This window comes from Loxodonta africana, chromosome 2 (genome assembly GCF_030014295.1).
Source record: "Loxodonta africana isolate mLoxAfr1 chromosome 2, mLoxAfr1.hap2, whole genome shotgun sequence".
NCBI lineage: Eukaryota > Metazoa > Chordata > Mammalia > Proboscidea > Elephantidae > Loxodonta > Loxodonta africana.
In genome coordinates, this window is record NC_087343.1 from 65,485,295 (window position 1) to 65,506,893 (window position 21,599).

Below are 21,599 nucleotides of genomic sequence, written 5' to 3' on the forward strand. Positions count from 1 at the left end.
CCTTTGGTATGGTTTACCCACCAAAAGGCAGCCTCCAACCCTCTCTCCACTCCCTTCTTTTGCCAATAGCAATGGGACTTCTCACGTCTCAGAAGCAAGGAATCTCAATATCGGTTTCAGCTCTACAATGTCTCCCTCCCTCAGATGGAAGAATCACTCAGTTCAGCAGAAACTTGAGAACTAGTTGAAAATCATTGATTGTGGGCAGTTTTGGGGTGGCGGGAGGGATGCAGAATGGGGCAACCCTTTCTGACCAAGGTTCATATGTCATAAGTGAGCTGCCTTTTTATGTTTAAGCCCAGGTGTCTAAACTCAGGGTACAGAAAGAATCTTCCATTTCCAGATAGTTCTATAGTAGAGCTTACAAGGCTCTCACCTGGACTGTAAGAGGGTAGGGAGCTTCAAAGAAAGCAAAAACATGTTATTTTCAGATTTAACATGTAGTTGTTAGGTGCCATTGAGTTGGTTTTGACTCACAGCGATCCTATAGGACAGAGTAGAACTGCCCCATAGGATTTCCAAGGAGTGGCTGGTGGATTTGAACTGCTGACCCTTTGGTCAGCAGCCAAGCTCTTCATCACTACACCACCATGGTGTAGACCTCTAAAAATTCTTATGTAGGTACATAGTGCGCCAGTGAGGTGGATATGACCCTGGCAGTGTGAGCTAAGAAAAATAGTTAAAAAAAATTTTTTTAATTGTGTTTTAGGTAAAAGTTTACAGAGCAAATTAGATTCCCATACACAAATTGTTCCGTGATTGTAACCATCAATCCCCGCAGTGTCAGCAGTCTCACCATTACTACCCTGCCTGCCCCATCCACCCAGTTTCCCTGCCCCTCCTTGCCTTCTCATCTTTGCTTTTGGGTAAATGTTGACTGTTTGGTCTCTTACAGTTAGTTGATTGTTTAAAGAAGCACATTCCTCATGGGTGTTATTGTTTATTTTATAGGCCAATCTATTATTTGGCTAAAAGTTGACCTCCACAAGTAGCTTCAGTTCCAGGTTAAAACAGTATCACAGAGCGAGAGTCTCAGGGGTTCTGCTAGCCTCTATCAGTCCAGTTAAGTGTGGTCTTTTTGATACATTTGAGTTTCGTTCTACGTTTTTCTCCCATTCTAACTGGGACCTCCTATTGTGTCCCCAGTTAGAATGATTAAAAAAAAAAAAGGATTCTTTTAGGGAAACAACTTTCTGTGATGTCATGGTTGGAGATGTGCAGGTGCAGCTGGGTGGGACCCTTGGCACCAGGAACCCACGTAATGGATCCAAGTCCCTGGTGCGCATACTCCTTGACCCAAGTCACTCCTGCTTATGACATTAGCACTATGACTCACAGGTAGCCAGCAGCAGCTGGAAGGAAATGATGTAGCAACTGTGTCAGAAGACGATGGTTAGACTCTGGAAACTGAAAAGAAAATCCATTTTAAAATATGCTGTTGTATTTTACAAAGGCTGGGCAAGATAAAAGCTATGTTCAGTATTCCAAGTATTTTTCTTTCTGTATCTTTAGAGACTGGCTCCGAGAGAGATTTTTGTTTATTTAACATTTAATCAAAAGAGATTTGGACCCCACCAGATTTTGAACAACAGATTCAGTAGCACTGACTCTTTGCATTTAGTTTAAGGAGAAAAACTTTAAACATATGAAGAATTTGATGTCTGTGATATGTACTAAAAGATCAGCTGGTTTAACTTTACAGGGATAATAAAAGGGAAAAATTTTCCTGTGCTCAGGTCTTTTATGAATTATAAATAACCATTCACTTTGGAAGATAGCACACCATAAATTTTTTTTTTCACAAATATGCACAAATCCATTTTAAGATCCAAGGAAAAAGATGTTCAGAAGTCTCAGATGTACTCAGTTTTGGTTTTGCAAGGAAACAAGTTCTTTTACCATATGGATGCTTTTAAGGGGGCCTTTGGCTGGCTCAATAATGACGCCCCAGTGGCTAAATAAGGGATTTCTTTCCTTCTAGTGTTATTTCTCTGTTATTAAAGGTGGAAAAACCTTCCACAAATAGCATACTATTAGAGTGCTTTAGGGGGTGTCCTGGGAATCAAGGTTATGTGTCTGCTCTAGAAATACTGTCTGTAATTATCATTCCTCAGTGGTTCTGATGATGCAGTATTGGTATTTTCATTAATTTCTTGATTCTACAAGTCTGGTGTACGTGCCTGCTCTCGATAATTTTTTTTTTTTTTAAACAGTAGGAAGGCTTTCTTTCTCTCTCATTCCTTCCTTCCCTTCTCTCCCTCCCTCCTTCTTTCCTTCCTTCTTTTTCTTAAGGTCACAGGTCTCTCCCCCTCCCTTCCTCTCATAATAACGCCGCCACCCCCCCCCCCCCCCCCCCCCCCCGCCTCCCTGGTTTCTTTTGTCTACTAAAATACAAAACTATGCCAGGGAGGAAATGGGGAGAGTGCTGACACACTGTGGGGATTTCGACCTATGTTATGGAACAGTTTGTGTGTGAATCATTGATTGGAAAACTAAACAGTTTGTGTGTGAATCATTGATTGGAAAACTAATTTGCTATATAAACTTCGACCTAAAACATAATAAAACGTTAAAGAAGAAGAAGCAAGCCCTATAGAATGGTGTTCTACTGTGACACACGTGGGTTCTCCACAAGTTGGAATCAACTTGATGATAATAGGTTTGGTTTTTTTGGTTTGTATATTCTGTACCATATATCGGTGACCCTAAAACTGTTCTAAAAAATAAAGTCTATTAAAAAGGTATGCAAGACTAGATTTGAAAATAAAAAGTCAGATAAGAGATTCTTCCAAATCTAAGCCTTTATCTTCCCTATGAATATTAAAAGAGAATTCAGCTCTAACAAACAACAGAAGAAGGTTCATAAGTCGGAACAGCACATTGATTCTGTTCCCCCGCCCCCAGCATTTTATTATGAGTATTTTCAAACATACACAAAGTTGAAAGAGTTTTACAGTGAACACCCATATACCCACAATCCAGTCCTAGAATCTACCATTATTTTTTGCTTTATCACATATCTATCCATACCTCCTCCATTAACCCATCTTATCTTCTTAATGCATTTAAAAATAAATTGTAGGCAGCAGAACAGTTCTGCCTAAAAACTTCAATATTTCATTTTTTTCTACTGATGCAAAATTTACAATGAAGTGCAAAATCTTAAAAGCACACTTTCTCAGTTTTGACAAATATATATCTGTGTACCCAAACCCATATATACATACATACATACATACAGGACATTGCCATCACCCCAGAAAGTTCTCACATGTCCATTTCCTGCCAATCCCCACCCCTACCTCCTACCCAGAGGCAACCACTGTTCTGATTTTCTTCACAGATTAGTTTTGCCTCTTATAGAATTTAACGTAAATGGAAGCAAATGGTATGACCTCTTTTATGTAAGACTTCTTTCACGCAGCATAATATTTTTGAGATTTCTTCATGTTACTGTGTGTAACAGTAATTTGCTCCTTTGAGGGGCATTGCTGAGTAACATTCCATTGTACGAATATACCACAGTTTGTATATTCACTCTCTTGTTGATGGGCAGCTGGGCGTATCCAGGTTTTGGGTGTTATGAATAAAGCTGCCATGAATATTCTTCTACGAATCTTTTTATAGACACGTTTTAATGTTTATGGGGAAAAGGCCTATTTGTGGAATTGCTGGGTCATAGGGTTGGTGTATATTTCATTTTTTTTTTTTAAGAAACTGACATTCCTTTTTCTAAAGTAGATGTTCCATTTTACCTTCCCACCACCACCAAGTGAAAGTTCCAGATGCTCCACATCTTTGCCAGCACTTAGGGTTTCAGACTTTTTAATTTATTCTGCTATTTATGTATTTTTTTAATCTCATTGTGGTTCTAATTTGCATTTTCCTGATGACTAAAGATATTGACTGTGTTGTGTGCTTATTTACCGTTCATATATCTTTTGTGAAGTGTCTGTTAAATCTTTTGCCCCTTTTTATTTATTTTTTTATTGTCGAGTGGTAGGTGTTCTTTACAAATCCTAGTCATCAGTCCTTTCTCAAGTTTGTTCTGCAAATACTTTCTTCCATGGCTTGCTATTTGTTTTCTTAATAGTCTATTTTGATGAATAGTTCTTTATTTTGAGAAAGTCTGATTTATCATTTTTTTTCCTTGTATAGTTATTGCCCTGCGTGATGTAAGCAAAGCACACTGATCTTAATAGTCTCCCCCAAATCTATTTAGGTTCAAGAAAGTTCAAAGTTTCATTGGGCTCATTGTAATAGATGTGTTTGCTTAGAGGAACATCCACTTCCATGCATATTGGGACGAACTGAGGAAAACATGGTGATCTGTGAAGATTCACTCTCATGAGAATTCCAGAGAACGATGCAAACGCCAGGCCCCTCTTATTTACTTCATTCTTATAACAAGCCTTCTGTTTTGATGATGGGAAAGAGTCCCCACCAATAAAGCCACCTGCCCATGGCCTTGTTTTGGAATCAAGTCAGCCCTTACACATTGGAGCACTATAAAACAAATTTTTATAAGTTGACCATATGTTACGAGAGATCATATTTTAAATGGTTTGGATGTGAGACATGAGTGAATGAATGAATAACAGACTCCCCAGAAAGACTTTGGAAAATTAAAGAAGGAAATCTGCAGAGAGACCCAGGTGCCAGTGATGGGGATAATGTAAGAGCAGGTTGTAAAGAGGAGTAGTCTACTATGAGAAAAGCAGGACTTGGAGAAACAGACAGGCTGAAGGGGTGTAGTGAATCTTCCAACCTGATCTTAGGCTGCACATTGAAACTTTTTCCAAGATTTTACCACAGATAACTTTTGGCAGCTAGCGTGCTTGTCAGTGAAACTTCGATTTTTCTTTGTTTCTTGTTTGGACCAAAGCGACATTCAATATGGACATGACATTTCGATAACTAAAGTCATGTCTTTTTCACCCTAATTTTATTGTTGTTTTGGCTTGCTTTCTTTTAGACACTTTCTGGAGGATGGCAGGCTGAATACGGTCTTTCAGACTTTCATACAAACTCTCTCTTGAGTGTCTTTCTCTCTCTGATTCCATCTTCTCCTGCTGTTGTTGTTGTTAGGTTCTGTTGAATCAGTTCCGACTCATAGTGACCCTATATACAAGAGAAGGAAACACTGCCTAGTCCTGCACCATCCTCACAGTCATTGTTATATTTGAGCTCTTCGTTGCAGCCACTGTGCCAATCCACCTTGTTGGGGGTTTTCTTCTTTTTCACTGACTCTCTACTTTACCAAGCATCATGTCTTTCTCCAGGGACTAATTTCCTCCTGATAACATGTCCAAAGTATGTGAGATGAAGTCTCACCATCCTTGCTTCTAAGGAGCATTCTGGCTGTACTTCTAAGATGGATTTGTTCGTTCTTCTGGCAGTCCATGGTATATTCAGTATTGTTCACCAACACCATAATTTAAAGACACCAATTCTTCTTCAGTCTTCCTTATCCATCGTCCTGCTTTCAAATGCATATGAGGCAATTAAAAATACCATGGCTTGGGTCAGGTACACCTTCGTCCTCAAAGTGACATCTTCTGCTGGTGATCATTAATTTTTTGCAACTGCTTGTTTAGTTATGGGTTACCTTAGGCATTTTGCTTCTTCAGTTCCCTACTTTCTATCATTAAAATTTTTCTGTCATTAGAGTCTGTGATTCAGGAAAAGAAAAGGGTAAAACTTAAATGCATGAAATTGCATGAAATTTTCTGTTTGATTGCAGGTTGAAATGAGCAGTCAAATTTGTGTTTGTTATTGATCCAGTAGATTTTTATAAACCAAAACTGTAAGATTCTCATTGGAAGTTATCTTGAAATATGAAATTATGGCGATAGAGTATAAATTTGCAAAGTTCTGGGCAGTTCTAACCCTAGAGAATATTCACTGGTAAGTATGTGGGTGGGCCTGCTGGGCTGGGAAAGAATCTAGGATAACGATAAGATTCATAACCCACTAGTCCAGGTCCAAATGCTTGAGTATGTGGATTACATGTGGGTGGTAAGTTTCTCTGACTTCTCAGTTCTGTTCCAGAAGGGAGCAGATAAGGTCAGGATGGGAGAAGGCTAGGTTCTGAGTTAGAAATACCAAGTAGAACTTCAGGGCCTCCGAAATAAAGACATGTCCTAAGTAATTAATACACAAACACGAAGAAAATAATCAGAAGGGAGAAATGAATGTAATTAGTTATAGGACCACATGATAAATTCTGCCTAGATATAACGATATACAAGTGGGTTAAATCACTTCCTATGATGTTGCCTACACATAAATATCTACATCACATGCAAACAAAAATGAACCAGAAATATTCTTCAAATTTCTTTTCCTTTGGAATAGTGGTTCTGGTTACTATAGTGTCTCCTTACAGGCACTGGAGGATCCTGGGAGAAGTCTAAGTTAGGTGGGTCCCACTGGGCTGCAGTGTGGGTAGCATTAAGTGAGTACCATGAATTTGGTAGGTGTCTTAGGCCTGGTTCTCTAGAGAATCAAAACCAGTAAAGCGTGTATATATACCAAAACCAAACCCACTGCCGTCGAGTCGATTCCGACTCGTAGCGACCCTACAGCGACCCTATAGGACAGAGTAGAACTGCCCCATAGAGTTTCCAAGGAGCACCTGGCGGATTTGAACTGCCAACCTCTTGGTTAGCAGCTGTAGCACTTAGCCACTGTGCCATCAGGGTTTCCTGCGTGTGTGTGTGTATATATATATATATATACACACAGACATACATACATAGAAAGAGAGATTTGTATCAGGAAATGGCTCACACAGTTGTATAGGTTGTAACATCCCAAGTCTGGGAGTCAGGAAAGAGGTTTCTCCTGATTCATGAATCTGCAGGGGCTGGTGAACCCAAGATCAGCAGGCCAGAGAGCAGGGCTGTTGTTCACAGGCTGTGAAGATCGACCAATCCCAAGATCAGCAGGCAACATGGCAGGTAAGCTGCTAGCTCAAGTCTCAAGAACCAGTGGTCAGATGAACAGGAGCCAGCCATAGGATCCAGAACTAGCAAAAGCCCTCAAACCTTACCAGAATGTCCGCCCACACTCCCAAGGAAACTCACCTTGGGCCACACACCCAAGGAAACTTCTCTTCAATTGATTGGCTAGTCACAGCAGATCCCATTACGAGGGTGATCATTTATCAAATCTCAAAAGGGAAATGATCACAACATTATATGACTGCCAAAACACTCAGAATTATGGCCCAGCCAAGTGGACACACAATCAACCATCACAGTGGGGAAGTGCTGTGAAGCTATACTGTCTATGCAACTCCTAAGGTATCCTGTTGCCAATCCTCCTCAAAATCATTGTCTGCTCAGGGATATTCTTCTTTATATCAATGGGGATGGGAAGTAAAATTATCCAAAACTCAGTCTTGGATTCTTTTATCATTTCTTCTCATTTTAAACATTTCAAAATCTACACAAAGCAAAATGTATAACCTGAAACATCATTTTAATCTGAAACTAAGCCGTGCCTCCCACCTCAAGCTCCTTGGGTTGACTGTGGGGTCCTTTGAGAGTGGAAGGGTCTAGGTTAGATGAGGGAATGGGTAATGAGGGATAAGACTCGGGAAACAGACGTTGATACATCTTTTTTCATCTTCCTCTTCCTTTCTTCCTTCTTTCTACTCTCTCTCCTTTTCTTTCATAATGGTAATTTCTTCCTTCATTCCTTCCTCCTTCTCCTCCACTAATATTCTTGAGTGGCAGCTCTGTCTTTCTAAAGACCAGGTCTGAGAACAGAGGAGACTTGTGGCAAGGAAGAAGACTAAAACTTTTCTTGTGACTGAAAAAAGATTGACAATGAAAATGCCAAAATTTGGTGATTATATTGATAACTAAACAGGATTATTAGTACCATAGAGAAGCTTCATTTATTTTTCAGGAAAGATAATTGTTTGATTTTGATGTATTACCACAGTTCAATAAGAACATCTGGTTAACAGCAGTTATGCTTTCTGAAGGGTTCAACCATTGCTACCACCATGTATGCCCTCACTTTCCTTAGTACCATAAGGTTTATCTGGATCTCAGAATATCTATAATCTTGCAAGATTAAAATTCCCTTCAACCTGATATTTGTCTTTCATTTATGTCATAATTAGCATTCAGATTTTAGCCCAAGAGCACAGTGGATTCATAAGGCTGTTCTGTGATTTTCAACTTTGCTTCATGGTACAAGCTCTGTTTAGCTGACAATATGTGTGCAACTCTCTTGTTTCCTGTTTTTAAGGGATGAACTGAATTTATTTGAAAGGGTGGAATATTTTAAATTACAATTCAGCAGTTTTACTAAGGAAGGCTATAAAACACAATGAGCAAGGAGTTTTACTTCCTCCTCACAATTGTTACTCCCCTGTTTTGAAATCTTAATATCCTCCAGTCAGTGAGAATAGCTTTAACTTATGCTATAACATTTTGAACAGCAACCACCCCATGGTAAGAGCTGTACAGGAGCGTGGGATTTCTGCACACTATAATTCCATTTTCCAGACACCTTATTAGTACACGGAATGTGTCTGCTTGTGCTTGATACTGTTCTATCATGCCTTCCCCAGGCACCACATTTTGGATTGGTTAAGGAATACAGTTGCTTAGCCAATCAACTGAAACTCTTCTTCTGCAACCCTAGCAACACCTGACAGTGGTCATTGACAAATGTTAAGAAAAAACCCCTGATAAATTCAAGCCCTTGAAAAAGGTCTCTGCCAAGGGCAAACAGACTAGTGCTACCAATAGTACACTTTGTGTGGTCAGAAGAGTTAGTGGTTTGTGTAAGACCTGCAAAAACAGAGCCTAGGTGTGGATGCCAAGGTTTGTGCCCAGTATCCTACCCCAAACTGCTGTCTCTTTGGCTAAGCTGACTTTTGTTGGCCAAAGCCAGCGCTGGAGCTGGGGGTTTGGGGTGGGAAGGGGGTCTTCTAGGTCTAGTGGATATGGGGGTCTCATCTTTTCCCACATCTACAAAACCCCCATACCCACCAGAATATTTTTGGTAGTTGGAGAGAGGGTCCATGTAAAACTTTGGCCCCCAGCTCACATTTCCGTCACTGATGCTAATTTGTTCCTCAGGGCATGGCAAGAGAAATATTTTCTGAGGATAGCTAAATACCTGGCCTTGTCCCCGGTGGTGGCACCTTTCCAAGCCTTTGGCTTCACATCTTTCACCTCCCAGCCTTGCTCTGAACCCCGTTGGGGTGCAGTTGGTCTGCTTGCCTCGCCTGTGGGTATATTGGGACACTCCTCTCAGGATACTGCTAGAACACTGGCCTAAGTGAACTCTCACCCCACTCTGGGAGGCTTCAATGACTGAGGGATCTGGAGGCAGACTTGCAGAGGCTAGGGTGGGGCAAGGAATGGAGAATAAGAAAAAGGATCTGCCAAAAACATGCACAGACAATTCATAGGCAAACACATGTTCACACAAAGACATAATAGCTGTGTGTATACGATACCCTCATGGAGTCCCCTTATATGATCATTCCAGTTAGTCTAGCCACCTTGAAGGCATATTTCAAACCCTGTTTGAGTAATCCATTGTGTAATGCTTAGCTGTTAATGAAGCCGAAAATACCTAAATCATCCAACAAGTAACCTGAATTATTTTTTTTTTTATGGTTACCACTGCTTTCATGACAAAGAAGGACCTGGGGATATACACAGATGTTGGCACACGCAGATCTAATGCATACAAGTCACACAGAGATAAGCCAAGCCAAGAGGAACAAAGATGGGAGAAGGGGGAAAAGAAAAAAAAGGAGTCTTCAGATAGAGTTCAGGAATTGAAGAGTATGAAACCCAAGTTAATCTTGTGAAATTAGTGAAGTTTATACAGCCTGGCCCTTCAATGCCCATTTCCCTAGCATCAACCTCCAGAGCCCATCCTGAATTTAATTTTCTACAGGGTTGTGACAATTAGTTCTTAGCTAATCCCTTGGAGGAGTCCCTGGTTGGTGTAAATGGTTAACACACTTAACTGGTAACCAAAATGTTGGAGGTTCTACCCAGTGTTTCTGGACTCCATCTACACTCTGGTGTCCACCCAGTGGCACCTCAGAAGAGAAGCCTGGTGATCTGCTTCTGAAAAGTCAGCCATTGACAACCCTATGGAGTACAGTTCTACTCTGACATGTATCAAAATCAACCTGATGGCAACTCGTTTTAATCCCTTGGAATGGGGGAATTCGTGGTTCAGTGGTAGAATTCTCGCTTTCCATGCAGGTCTGGCCAATGTACCTCATGCACAGCCACGATCCCTCAGTCAACGGGGCTACGATGCTGAACAGGTTTCAGCAGAGCTAAACTTGTCCAGACTATGATGGACTAGGAATAAAGGCCTGGCAATCTATCCCCAAAAATTAGCCAGTGAAAACTCTATGGATTACAATGAACCAGTGGCTGCTAACAACAATCCCTTGGGAGTATAACTGATAATGACTTCAAGTCTTAGCCCCCTGAGGGGACGTTGGTATTTTTCAAAGGGAGCTCATTGAGGCACAAAAGAACAACATTTCTAACGGTCAAATTGTAAAGTGTGTGTGTATTGCGGGGGTCGGGGTGGGGAGGTTCTTTTGTCTGGAGACCTGGCCTTGTTCAAACACACTTTTAGGTAGAGGCCTCCTTTGGGTATTCCTAAGGCCAGTATTAGAGGCAAGAAAACATAGCTGCGGATAGGGGTGGGGCCGAGGTGGGGTGGGGTGAGGCCTCCTCTGTGTTTCCTAAGGCCAGCATTACAGGCAAGAAAAAGTAATTAGTGTGGGTGAGGGCTGAGTGGGGAAGGATTGGGGGGCTACAGTGAGGAGCAAGTGGGTAATCTACTGTGGGTTGGATGCCTAACAGGAGGGTAAATCCTTAGATGGAGTGGGAGAGGCCAGCAGGCTGAGCTTCCACAAACTATGAGTTGGTTTTATAATCTTACATATTTATCCTTCAGAGAACTTGGAAACTTTCTGGTGATATGAGATGTGGAAAATTATAAAACAGTACATTATATAATGTGTTAAAATTCCAAGCCATATATTGGTTCTAAGTTCAAAGTCTGAAAAAAATGAAGCCATTCTGAGGAGATATAAAATTGTGAACATTTGCCTATTAAGATGACAAGTAAATGATTTTCTTCCCCCAGATTTCCGGAATTTCAGTTATTACTGGTCAAGTTTTCTGTGTATATGCGTAACCATCAGCCATTCCCCATGGAACAAAAAAGACGCAGCAGCAAATGCTTATTTAAGAAAATTTTATCTGTGAAAGAAAAAAAAAATTGAAAATATATATAGCATGGTTCCGTGTGACCCAAGTTTTCACTGTGTCAGGAAGAGATCTATAAAATACCTGAAACGTTGCGAGGGTGCCTAGAGGAAAAAGGTACGGTTCTCACTTGGAGCCAATGGTTCGTGCTCAACAATTTGAACTTCACTCAGGGATAAACCAGAGCCCACACCTTGAAGGGGGCATGTTTATCTTTAGTGTAGCAGTTTGGAGGTGGAGGTATTTCTGGCAGAGAACAATGCCTGGCACACTGTAGACACAAAATAAATATTTGCTGATGACACAGAAGCACTGCGTCCACATCAATGTTCTCTCAATTCACAAATACTACCAAAGGAGGAAAACTCTAGAACCCTAATAAACCGGATATTGTCCCCCCTCTCAGTCTCTAAGAGATCATTGTTTCCTACTTCCATGGTGACTAGTAGACTTGAAATTGCCAAAACTTGAGAGACACTTGAGATGAAAGTCGGGGGTAAAAAAAAAGTTAACAAAAGAAAAATGTTACAGGCAGCATGTATGACAGTGTGGTAAAGTTTTTGACATTTGTTTGGGAAGATTTTCTTCTTATTTCTTTGCTTGGAATAATGCAATGATTTCCAGAATGTAGCAGTAATAACTTCACACCGCACTGCTGAATGTTTATCTAGCAGATTTTCTGGAAAGGACAGAAAAAGGAAAGGAAAGGAAGACCCACGGGCCTTGGCAGCAATCAAGTAAGTAAATGTAAGCTGTTAGACTTGCTCACCTGGCACGCTTTGATGTTAACCACAATGAAGGAGCCAGTCTGACATCTCCTCCCTTCCTCACATGAAGCGAACAAATATTTATTGAGCACCTACTATTTTCCAGGTAATCTGTTTTACACACAACTATATGCAAAATGACAACTCTGATAAGGGCTCCTAGGAGAAGTACATGTGACTCCTAGGGTAACTGGCAGAAACGACCAGGTCAGGGCTGCCAGGTTTTCCTAAGGAAGTGTGATTGAGCTGAGTAGGAGTAAACCAGGCAGTAGGGTCTGCATTCCAGGCAGTGGGAACTCCTGCCCAATGCCCTCCTGAGGAAGTGAACCTGGAGTAGTTAAGGAACTGAAAACGCCCGAGCAGCCTGTGTTGGCAGAGCCCCAAGGAGTGAAGAGAACGAGCATGGGGCAAGGCAAGTGGGAGTGGTGGGCTGGGGTGGGGGGGAGGAGGGTTCAGCTCATTTGTCATACAGGTGTTAAGGGTTTTGTCTCTATACCTCCTTACTCCAGGGAGACCTCAACAGCAGTCCTGTTCTTGTGATCTGGGAATGGTGGCTTTTGGTTCATCTGCAATCTGTCGTACTACTGCCAGATGTGAACCATGAATTTAAAAAATACATATAGTTTTATGAAAGATTTTAAAACTAAATCATATTCAAAATATATTATTTTATGTATGATGATTCAGTAGGTACCCCAGAGTCTTCATCAAGATTTCAATGATCTGCATATATTAACCCCTCATGGGCCAGAGTTTGGCCATCTAATAACCTTATCTGGCCCTAGCTAAGATCCAGGAAGTCTGCGAGAAGCCAAAAGAGATAAAACAAAGACTATGAATGTTTTAACCAGAAGGGAGGCTGATTAGGTCCTCATTAAGAACTTGGCTGATCTGTAATTTATCTGCAATTCTAACCCAAGGTTCTTTGGGTTCCAAGGCCACTGCAGATGGCAAGCAATAGTTTAGGAAAGGAGAAGAAATGCCCTGAATTAAAAGTAACAGGCGACAGCACAACCACAGAGACAAAAAAAGGAAGAAAGAGAACATAAAAATTAACAAAAAACAAAAGAAAGAGAAGGGAAAGGTAAAAAGAAAAGAGGAAGAGAAGAAAGAAGAAAATAGGCTACCAAGGCTTTTAGTTATGGACAGCCTGCATGCATTAGTAGATCTTAAGGCTATCACTGTATTTATCATGAGCCCAAGTCATCAAAAGATCGTTTCTTATAATCTGCTTAAGAAGTCAAGGAAGTATGTCATATTTTAGATTTCTAACCCATGGAGTTAATTTTTTTTTTTTTTTTTTAAGCTTTGGTACTTAACAGTAGATCCTCAGCTATTTAGGGAAATTACCTGTTCAGATGGCTCTTCCAAAGTTCTGCATAGCCATGGTTTTATTACAGTGTGATTTTTGTGGAAGAGTTAGTTAATACAGATTTCAGGTTGAAAAAATGTCCGATAAACCAGCTTTTCCTGAAACTGCTTCATTTTCACAAGTTATCTAATTCTGGGTTTGAAAAAAATCATTGAAAGTGACATTTTTCATATCTGAATTGTCATCATACTATTCTTGATGGGAAGTGAGTTCCTGAATATTTAAAAACACTATAAGTGATAAAATGCCCTTAACAACTCCATTTTAAAGTTTTGTTTTCATATTCTTAACTTTAATTTTCATGCTTGTCTCTTAAATGCAAAGTCTTTTATCTAGACATAAACCAACCAAAACCCGTTGCCATTGAGTTGATTTTGACTCACAGCGACCCTATAGGACACAGTAGAACTGTCCCATAGGGTTTCCAAGGAGCGGCTGGTGGATTCCAACTGCCAACATTTTGGTTAACAGCTGAGCTCTTACCGTCTGGACATAAGACGCTCACTAAAGTTACCTGGTTGTCCGAATTTTACACCTTTACTTCATCTAGATGGGAACAAGAATGAATGAGGTGTTGTTAGATCATTTTGGAAAATGCACATACTATCTGTTTATAAAACTATTTTTGGGATGACCTTGTTTTCTGTAAATATACCCTTCATATATGTCAGCACCTTCTGTCTCCCTACAGAATATGTTCACACTGCGGCACCCTAATACATGTGTTCTTCTTATACTGGCTCATAGATCAGAGATATCTTCAAAAGAGTGAACTGAGAGATTAGTGCAATTTTGAGGAAATCATCAATTTCCTAAACTATGATTTTTCTACAGTACCATTTTTCCAGTGTTTAAAAGTGGGAGTTTTTCCCCCCAGTTGACATGGGTACATAAATATTGAATATGTTCACGTTATCCAATTAAATAGTATTCTCGCATCTATCCTGTGACGATCTTAACAAAATACTTAGTAAAAAGTTAGTTATTAAAAAGGGGAAAGACTAAAAGCTATAATTAAATGTGGCATTTCCTATTCCTTTTGGCTATAATTAGGTTCTAATCCTGTTTTGAAGTCAGCTGAACTTTCTAGTTCTGAGACTGTGTCTATCTGATGAGACCTTCACTGTATGCATACTGGGCAGGGAAGAATGGTAGAAAGACAATAGTCTGGTCAGTTTTTACAACACCAAAATTGTACCCAAAGACTACATTTATGCTAAAATATTTGTGCTAAAAATTATCAAAGTAGATTATTTAAAGAAAGCAAACATCCCTTACCTTTTGAGGATGGGATTGTTGCTCAAATTATAAAATTTGAATTGAAAATATATTTGTAGGCAAACTGTCAGCCTTATTTTTTTGTGTATGTTCAGATGTAACGGTTTATTGTTCAAAATTTCACACTGGAACATCAAAGACCTCCAAGTTTGCAGAATATACTGCTCGTAGAAGTAGGATGGAAAAGATTGGTTGGTTGATCAGTGGTCGAATATACTTTCTTAAAATCACAGCAAATTCTAGAAGAGTAAGTCTTAGGGGATCAGAAGGTCAGTGTGGGTGAGTGACAGAGTGGCATGGAATATGATCTCTCCTAATTTTGCCTAATCTAAAGAATTACCCAGGGCACATGTCTAAAAGACAGATTCCAAGCCCCACCCCAGCCCTGCTGAATCAGAATCTCCCAGGCAGAGGGAAGGGAAATCTATATTTTTAACAAGTGCTCAGAGCAATTCTTATGATCTGGCAAGCCTGGGAAATACTGGGTAATGGAAAAAGTTCTGGCTTTGGAGTCAAACTGAATTTGAATCCCTACTTGGCCAATTAGGAGCTGAATAACTTTTGGCACATTCCTCTGAGCCTCAGTTTCTTAATTTCTTTCTTGTAGAGTTGAGCTGGAGAGATCAAATGAGTTACTGTTTGTATAGGACCCAGCACTAGGTCTATACTCATTCTCTAAAAAATATTCATAGTAAAACATTAGTGGCTTGATTCTCTGGGATGCAGCAAAGTTGAAATGGACTAAAAATTTCCCTTCTTCAAAGATGGAGCAATTGTTTTAAATTGATCAATTCTGTGCCCATCCCTTCTTTTGCCCAAGAATCTATCGATTTGGTGGAAATGAGTGCAGAGGAAGATTCTGTTGGCACTCTTCCCTGCAACTCAACATTTTGCCCTGATCAACTGTCATCTCTAATACTACCTTCTTCACCTTTTCTAGCCACATGGTGTGGAATTCCTTTATTCCACTGGAGGAGAGAATGACTGAATCAAAGGCCACTTTGCTATTACAGGTTTTTTTTCCCTCCACTAAACTAATTATACTTCAGAAAACATAATTGGCTTTGGTTATAATATAAAAAATGAAGAAAAGCATGGAAATGAGCCTATCTTTGTGTCCATCTTCAAATGACTTGGGATTCTTTAGATCAAATTCAATTCTTATATATTGGAATCTTCCTACTAATGGAATTTTTTTTTCTTAATTAGCGGAGAAGGCAAGCACTAATGATGAGAAAATGTCATTTTCTCTTTCTGCAGGCCTCTTCCTAAGCATTGGGACTGTGTCAAGTTCTTAAAACCAAGGGGTGGTTTTCAAACTTTAGTGGAGAGAAGGCTCATATGGGGAGCTTGCTACGTATGTCAATTTCTGATTCTCAACGCCAAAATTGTGCGCATTATGCTCTGGGGTACTCTGAGGGTCTCCCTCTGAAAACAACTGCTCCAGGAACCTGATAAACCTCTACTGAATTTGGAGTTTCTGGGTGATGCAAGCACGGTTAACACACCTGGCTGCTAACCAAAAGGTTGCAGGGTTGAGTCTACCCAAAGGCACTTTGGAAGAAAGACCTGGCAATCTACTTTTGAAAAATCAGCCACTGCAAATCCATGGAGCACAGTGTTACTCTGACACACATGGGGTTGCCATGAGTCAGAGTCAACTTGATAGCAATCGATTTCTACTGAACTGAATTTATTTCAGATTTTTCATATTTAAACTACTGTTAAGGGTAGAGGAGCCATGATAGATCTCTGGATAGGACTCCACTTTCCTTCTCAAGTAAATTCTCTTGCCAGCTATCCGTCCATCCATCTGAGTACAATGGGCTAAGTGCTGGTATGGTGCTGGGGGTCTTCCATGAGGCCATCCATTTAGCTAGTGGGAATACTGTTTATGAAGTTCAGCTGAGAGCCTAGCTCCTGACCACACCTTCTAATGTGGTGATGTGATGTGGTATGAGTCACTGCATATGGGAAACTGTAGACTTTCTGTAGTTTGATTTCCTACCATTGACTAATGGTAAATATTGGATCATAACCAGAGGGCTCTAGCCCTGCTTTGGTCCCTAGGGTAGGAGTCTGCTGGAAAAGAGCAGTTATAAGTAATTTAGTAATGATTTCTATGAACACCAGAAAAAACACACTGTAAATACCCCAAAATGAGAGCTGGGACCAGCACCAGCCAAAGATGACATACCATCACTTATTTCTCTCTTGGCTCATGGGTGTAGCTAACCTCTGGGGAGGCAGAATCCTTACAGCGAAGTGCTGGGCATTTGGGATTTCAGAGATGGATGAGGCATAATCCCAGCCTTCAGAGGCTTTTTAATCAGGGAAGAAAGACAAGATGAATGTCTGAGGCAAGTGTAAACTTAACTGTGATGCTAGGCAGAACGGTATAAATGTCACAAGAAAGATCCAAAGTGTGTGAGGGGCTCAAGGAGAGAGATCACATGTCCAGGTGGGTTTTCCCAGAGGAAGTGGCACTTGAGCAAGTCCTTGAAGGAAGGGTAGGAACTTGACAAGTTGCAAGGGAAGAGCGAGGCATTTCAGGCAGCAGGAACGTCTTGAGCCAATGTATACAGTGGGGAAGCTGGGGATTATGTCGATGAACACCAGAAAAAGCAAAATGAGAGCTGGGACCAGAGAACTGGGAGCAGTCCTGCTGGAACACAATAGAGGATTTTGGTGGGAGGTGAAGCCAGAAAGTTGAATTTTTTCCAGTAGGCAGCAGGGAGCCATTTAGAGGGACTTGAGCGGGAGGGTAACACCATCGGAACTGCACTTCAGGAAGCACAGCAGCTGGGTGGAGGATGATTCGGAGGAGGAAAGGCTATAAAGACACACCAGTGAGGAGGCTCTTGTAGAGTGAAAGTGAAGAGGAGGAATAATTGACAGTGAGCCGTAAAGAGGGGCTGAGCAGGGCTTTGAATTTGCATTTCCACCCCGATATACTGAATCAAAAACTACATTTTAACGAGAGCCCCAGGTGGTTCTTATGTATAACTTCCTGGGAACTGATTAGAAATGCAAATTCTCAGCAGGAAACTTATTAAGCAAATTCTCAGCAGGGTTTGAACCAGAACAAACTGGTTCGAAGCCCTGGGGTTGAGAAAGACAAGACAGCAAGGAAACATACAGGGGAGATGCATGCAAGAGGTGAAAACAAAGCGGAGTAAAAGACAGGGTTTTAAGAATAGGTCGCAACAGTAATGGCAATTCATGGGAAGAAAAAGAACCTGGATTCTGGGGAAAGGTGGTACTTTGGGTTGGAAGTGGCCACCGGCATCCTGGTGGCGATGGAAAAGTGAGCTGGCCACCAGAAAGAAAGAAGTGAGCTGACGAGGCGGAGACAGTGGGAGGAGAACTGTTCTGGGGTGAATGGTGGAAGCTCTTCAAGAGGAAGGTCACCAAGGAGAGAGAGGGCAATGATAGGCTGTAGTGCAGGGTGTCCCTTAAACAGTTTGGAGGAAGGGAAACCCTAAAAGGAGGCAGAGAAAGATGAACTGGAGATGTTACTGGGAGAGCAGAGTGCCTGGAAAATCTGAAGGAGAGCAGTTCAAGACGGAAAGAGTGATTGTGGTATCAGAGACTACAGGTAAGAGCAAGCGGGGTCAGGCTGAGTGGGTAGCTCTGCAATCTATCTTTGAATTGGAAAGTTCAGTTAGAGCCCTCCTATCTCTCAGGATACCTTAAGTCCAGACTCTAGTTCTTTACAAGACCGAGGTCTTTAAAATTACGTACTGCCAAAGGTGTTCATTTTCCTGTTCAATAGGAATTATTGTCTTCCATTAACACCCCGTTTGACCCTGAATTAGTCATTTACCCCGTCTGGGGGCACTCAGTTTGTCATCTTTAATTTCTACCTCAGTAATTCTGTGTGTATATACATGAAAATGCTTGGTGTTCTATACAATATGATACAAACCTAAATGCTGTCATGGCTGTTTTTGAGGACAGAATAAAGCCCAAGTTGTATTTTACTTTTCCACCTACTTTTTTCTTCTATCGCGTTATCTTTTTATTACATTTTTTCAGGTATCTAGAGCCTCCCCTCCTTCCATAAAGATCTTCTAATTTTCCGCCCAGGCCAGGATGTGCCCAGAAGGCTAACAGACGGAAATACAAAAACATAATGTCACCAAAATTTTCCTAACAAGTAAGGCAGCTATGGAAAGTCCGCCAGCCCGCGTCCCTGGAGACCTGCAGCCTGGGGCTTGTGAAGGCCTGACGAAGGGAAGAGCCAAGACCCGGAGCTCGACATCTCCCCGGCCTCGGCCCTGAGAAGGCGATTTTCTTTACACCTCCGAAGTTCTCCATCCATTTAAATACAGGCAACGAGGCAGGGCAATAACCTTAAAAAATGCGAGTGTCAAAGGAGATACGGCTTATCTCCAACAATAAAGACACTATCAGAAACACTATTTACAGTAAAAACATAAGATAGGAACAAAGTATAAGGATGTCTCTAACGTGGTAATCAAGCCTAGGGCTCGGAGATTTGACCGAGCTCTGGGACGTGCGAAGAACAATGTCCGCAGGTTTCCTGGTTCAGACCGGGACTCGCTTCTCCGTTTTCGCTGGCGCCCAAGCTCCAGCGAGCTGCGCTCTCCGCTCGCTTTCCCTCGCCCGCCCCCCACACTCCTTTTCCCCAGGAAGATGGGCTGTTCTGACGCTGCCGGGGCAGAAGGGTGCGCGGTACGCGTACCGAGCGCTTGGGCTCCCCGCAGCCCGGCGCCTGGGACGCAGCCGGGCCGCAGAGCCAAGAGCGCCCCGAGCGCGCTCCGGGCCGCCGGCCGCTGCCTGCTGAGCTGTGAGGACGCGGGTGCGCGCCCGAGGGTGCACGCGAGCTCGTGGGGTGTGTGCGCGCGCGCTCGCGGCGCGTGTGTACTCACAAAGGTGTTTGTTAAATCCACTGCCCGGGTGTAACCTGCACCTCAAGCGTGAGAAAGTCGAGCCTAGAGCGGGGGGTCTCGGAGGAGCGGCCGCTAAGGCAATGTGACGTTTCGAGTTCCCCGCTCTGCCCGGGCGGGGCGGCTTCCTGGCCCGAGGGGCTGAGGGAGCGCGAGGGCGGGGCGGCCGGTTCAGGACCCGAGTCGAGCGGCGGCGGGGTAGGTTCCGAGCGCTCGCTCGGCGCGTTTTCGATCACTTGGCTGTCTCGGCCCCCAGCCCGGCCGTGAGAACAGCGGACGCGGAGGTCGGGGCTGGGCGCGCTGCAGCCACGCGGGCACTCTCCTTCCCCAGCCGGGTCTGCAAAAGTGAAGTGGAAAACAGCCGCCAAGCGCAGCCCTCCTCCCCCTTCTCCGGCGCCGCAGTCCCGGCTGGGGGTGGGGAGAGTTCCCCCGGGCGGGCTGGAGGGGAAGCAGGGGGCCGCCTGGCCGCAGCCGCACCTCCTCCGCCTTCCTCTCCACCCCAGTTCCCCGGGCTCCACGCCGCATTTCTTTGTTTTGAAAGCACCTCCTCCGCCCAAAGGCTTTTCCCCCGGCGGGCAGGCTCCGGCGGGGGGTGGGGCATCCTTTCGCCGGCCCCGCCCCCGATTTAGCCCGGACCCCTCCTCCTTGCTTTCCCCCACCTCCCACTATCCCCTTTTCTCCCCCGCAGCGACCCACGAGGCGCGTCCTCACTTGTCGGACATCAAAGGGAAAGGAGCTGGAGAGGGAAGTTGAGTAGGCAGGGGGCGCTGAAACCCACCCACCTTAGGCCGGGCCCGCCGGCCCGCCCCCTCCCGCGGGAACCCTGCCTGAGCCCCGCCCCCCACGTCACAGCAGCCTGACATTCTCACAACCCACCGGGCATCCAACCCGGCCGCCCCCGCCACCCCCGTGTCCACCGAGTGCTCTATTTATGTTTCAGCCAGCGATTTGCATAGTGCCCGCCCCCGGCCCTAGGTTCCCTCTATCGGGGCCCCGCCCCAGCCTCTACGTCATGGAGGAGGCCCCACCTTTTGTGCCCGTACAAGGAGCTGTGGGCCCTAGATGGCAGCGTGGCGTCGCGGCGTGTGTGTGTCGCGCTTCCTTGTGCCGTTTATAGGGTCCCGGCACTTCCGCTGTCGGGTTAGAAGCGGCGCGGTCATGGCGGAGCGCGGACAGCAGCCTCCTCCCGCGAAACGGCTGTGCTGCCGGCCGGGTGGCGGCGGCGGGGGCGGCGGCGGGGGCAGCAGTGGTGGCGGCGGTGCGGGCGGTGGCTACAGCTCTGCCTGTCGGCCGGGCCAGCGGGCGGGTGGCGCGACGGTGGCGGCGTGCGGGGGCGGCGCGGTGTTGGGGTTGCTGCCGCCGGGCAAGACCCAGAGCCCCGAGTCGCTGCTGGACATCGCGGCGCGCAGGGTGGCGGAGAAGTGGCCGTTCCAGCGCGTGGAGGAGCGCTTCGAGCGCATCCCGGAGCCGGTGCAGCGCCGCATCGTCTACTGGTCCTTCCCCCGCAGCGAGCGGGAGATCTGCATGTACTCGTCCTTCAACACCGGCGGTGGCGCCGCGGGCGGCCCCGGCGACGACAGCGGCGGCCCCGGCGGCACGGGCGGCGGCGCAGGCGGCGGCGGCTCCTCGTCCTCGCCGGCCGCCACCTCGGCCGCCGCCGCCGCCGCTGCCGCCGCCGGGGCCGGGACCCCGTCGGTGGGGGCTGCCGGGGCGGCGGACGGCAGCGACGAGACGCGGCTGCCCTTCCGCCGGGGCATCGCGCTGCTGGAGAGCGGCTGCGTCGACAACGTTCTGCAAGTCGGTGAGTCACGGGGCAGCCGCAGGGCCGTCTGTCCGTCCGTCAGTCCCTTTGGGGGGCCACTCGTCCCCTCCCCGGACCCTCCCCTAACCGGGCGCGCGCCCAGCACCTTCGCCGGGTCCCCTCACCGGCCCGGACGGTCCTCTCGAGCGGAGCGCCCATTTCCTCCCCGCCCCTCCCCGCCCCGTCTCC

At 44.4% G+C, this 21,599-nt stretch overlaps 1 protein-coding gene across 1 annotated transcript in view; it reads left to right on the forward strand.

Moving 5' to 3' along the window:
* Nucleotides 1-20,752: 20,752 nt before the first annotated feature.
* Nucleotides 20,753-21,599, forward strand: part of ZSWIM6 (zinc finger SWIM-type containing 6) — a 222,108-nt gene continuing 221,261 nt past the window's right edge. The window contains exon 1 of the mRNA XM_064272349.1: nucleotides 20,753-21,410. Coding sequence (XP_064128419.1) covers nucleotides 20,768-21,410 — 643 coding nt within the window. The 5' untranslated portion in view covers nucleotides 20,753-20,767. The remainder of the gene's footprint in view (nucleotides 21,411-21,599) is intronic.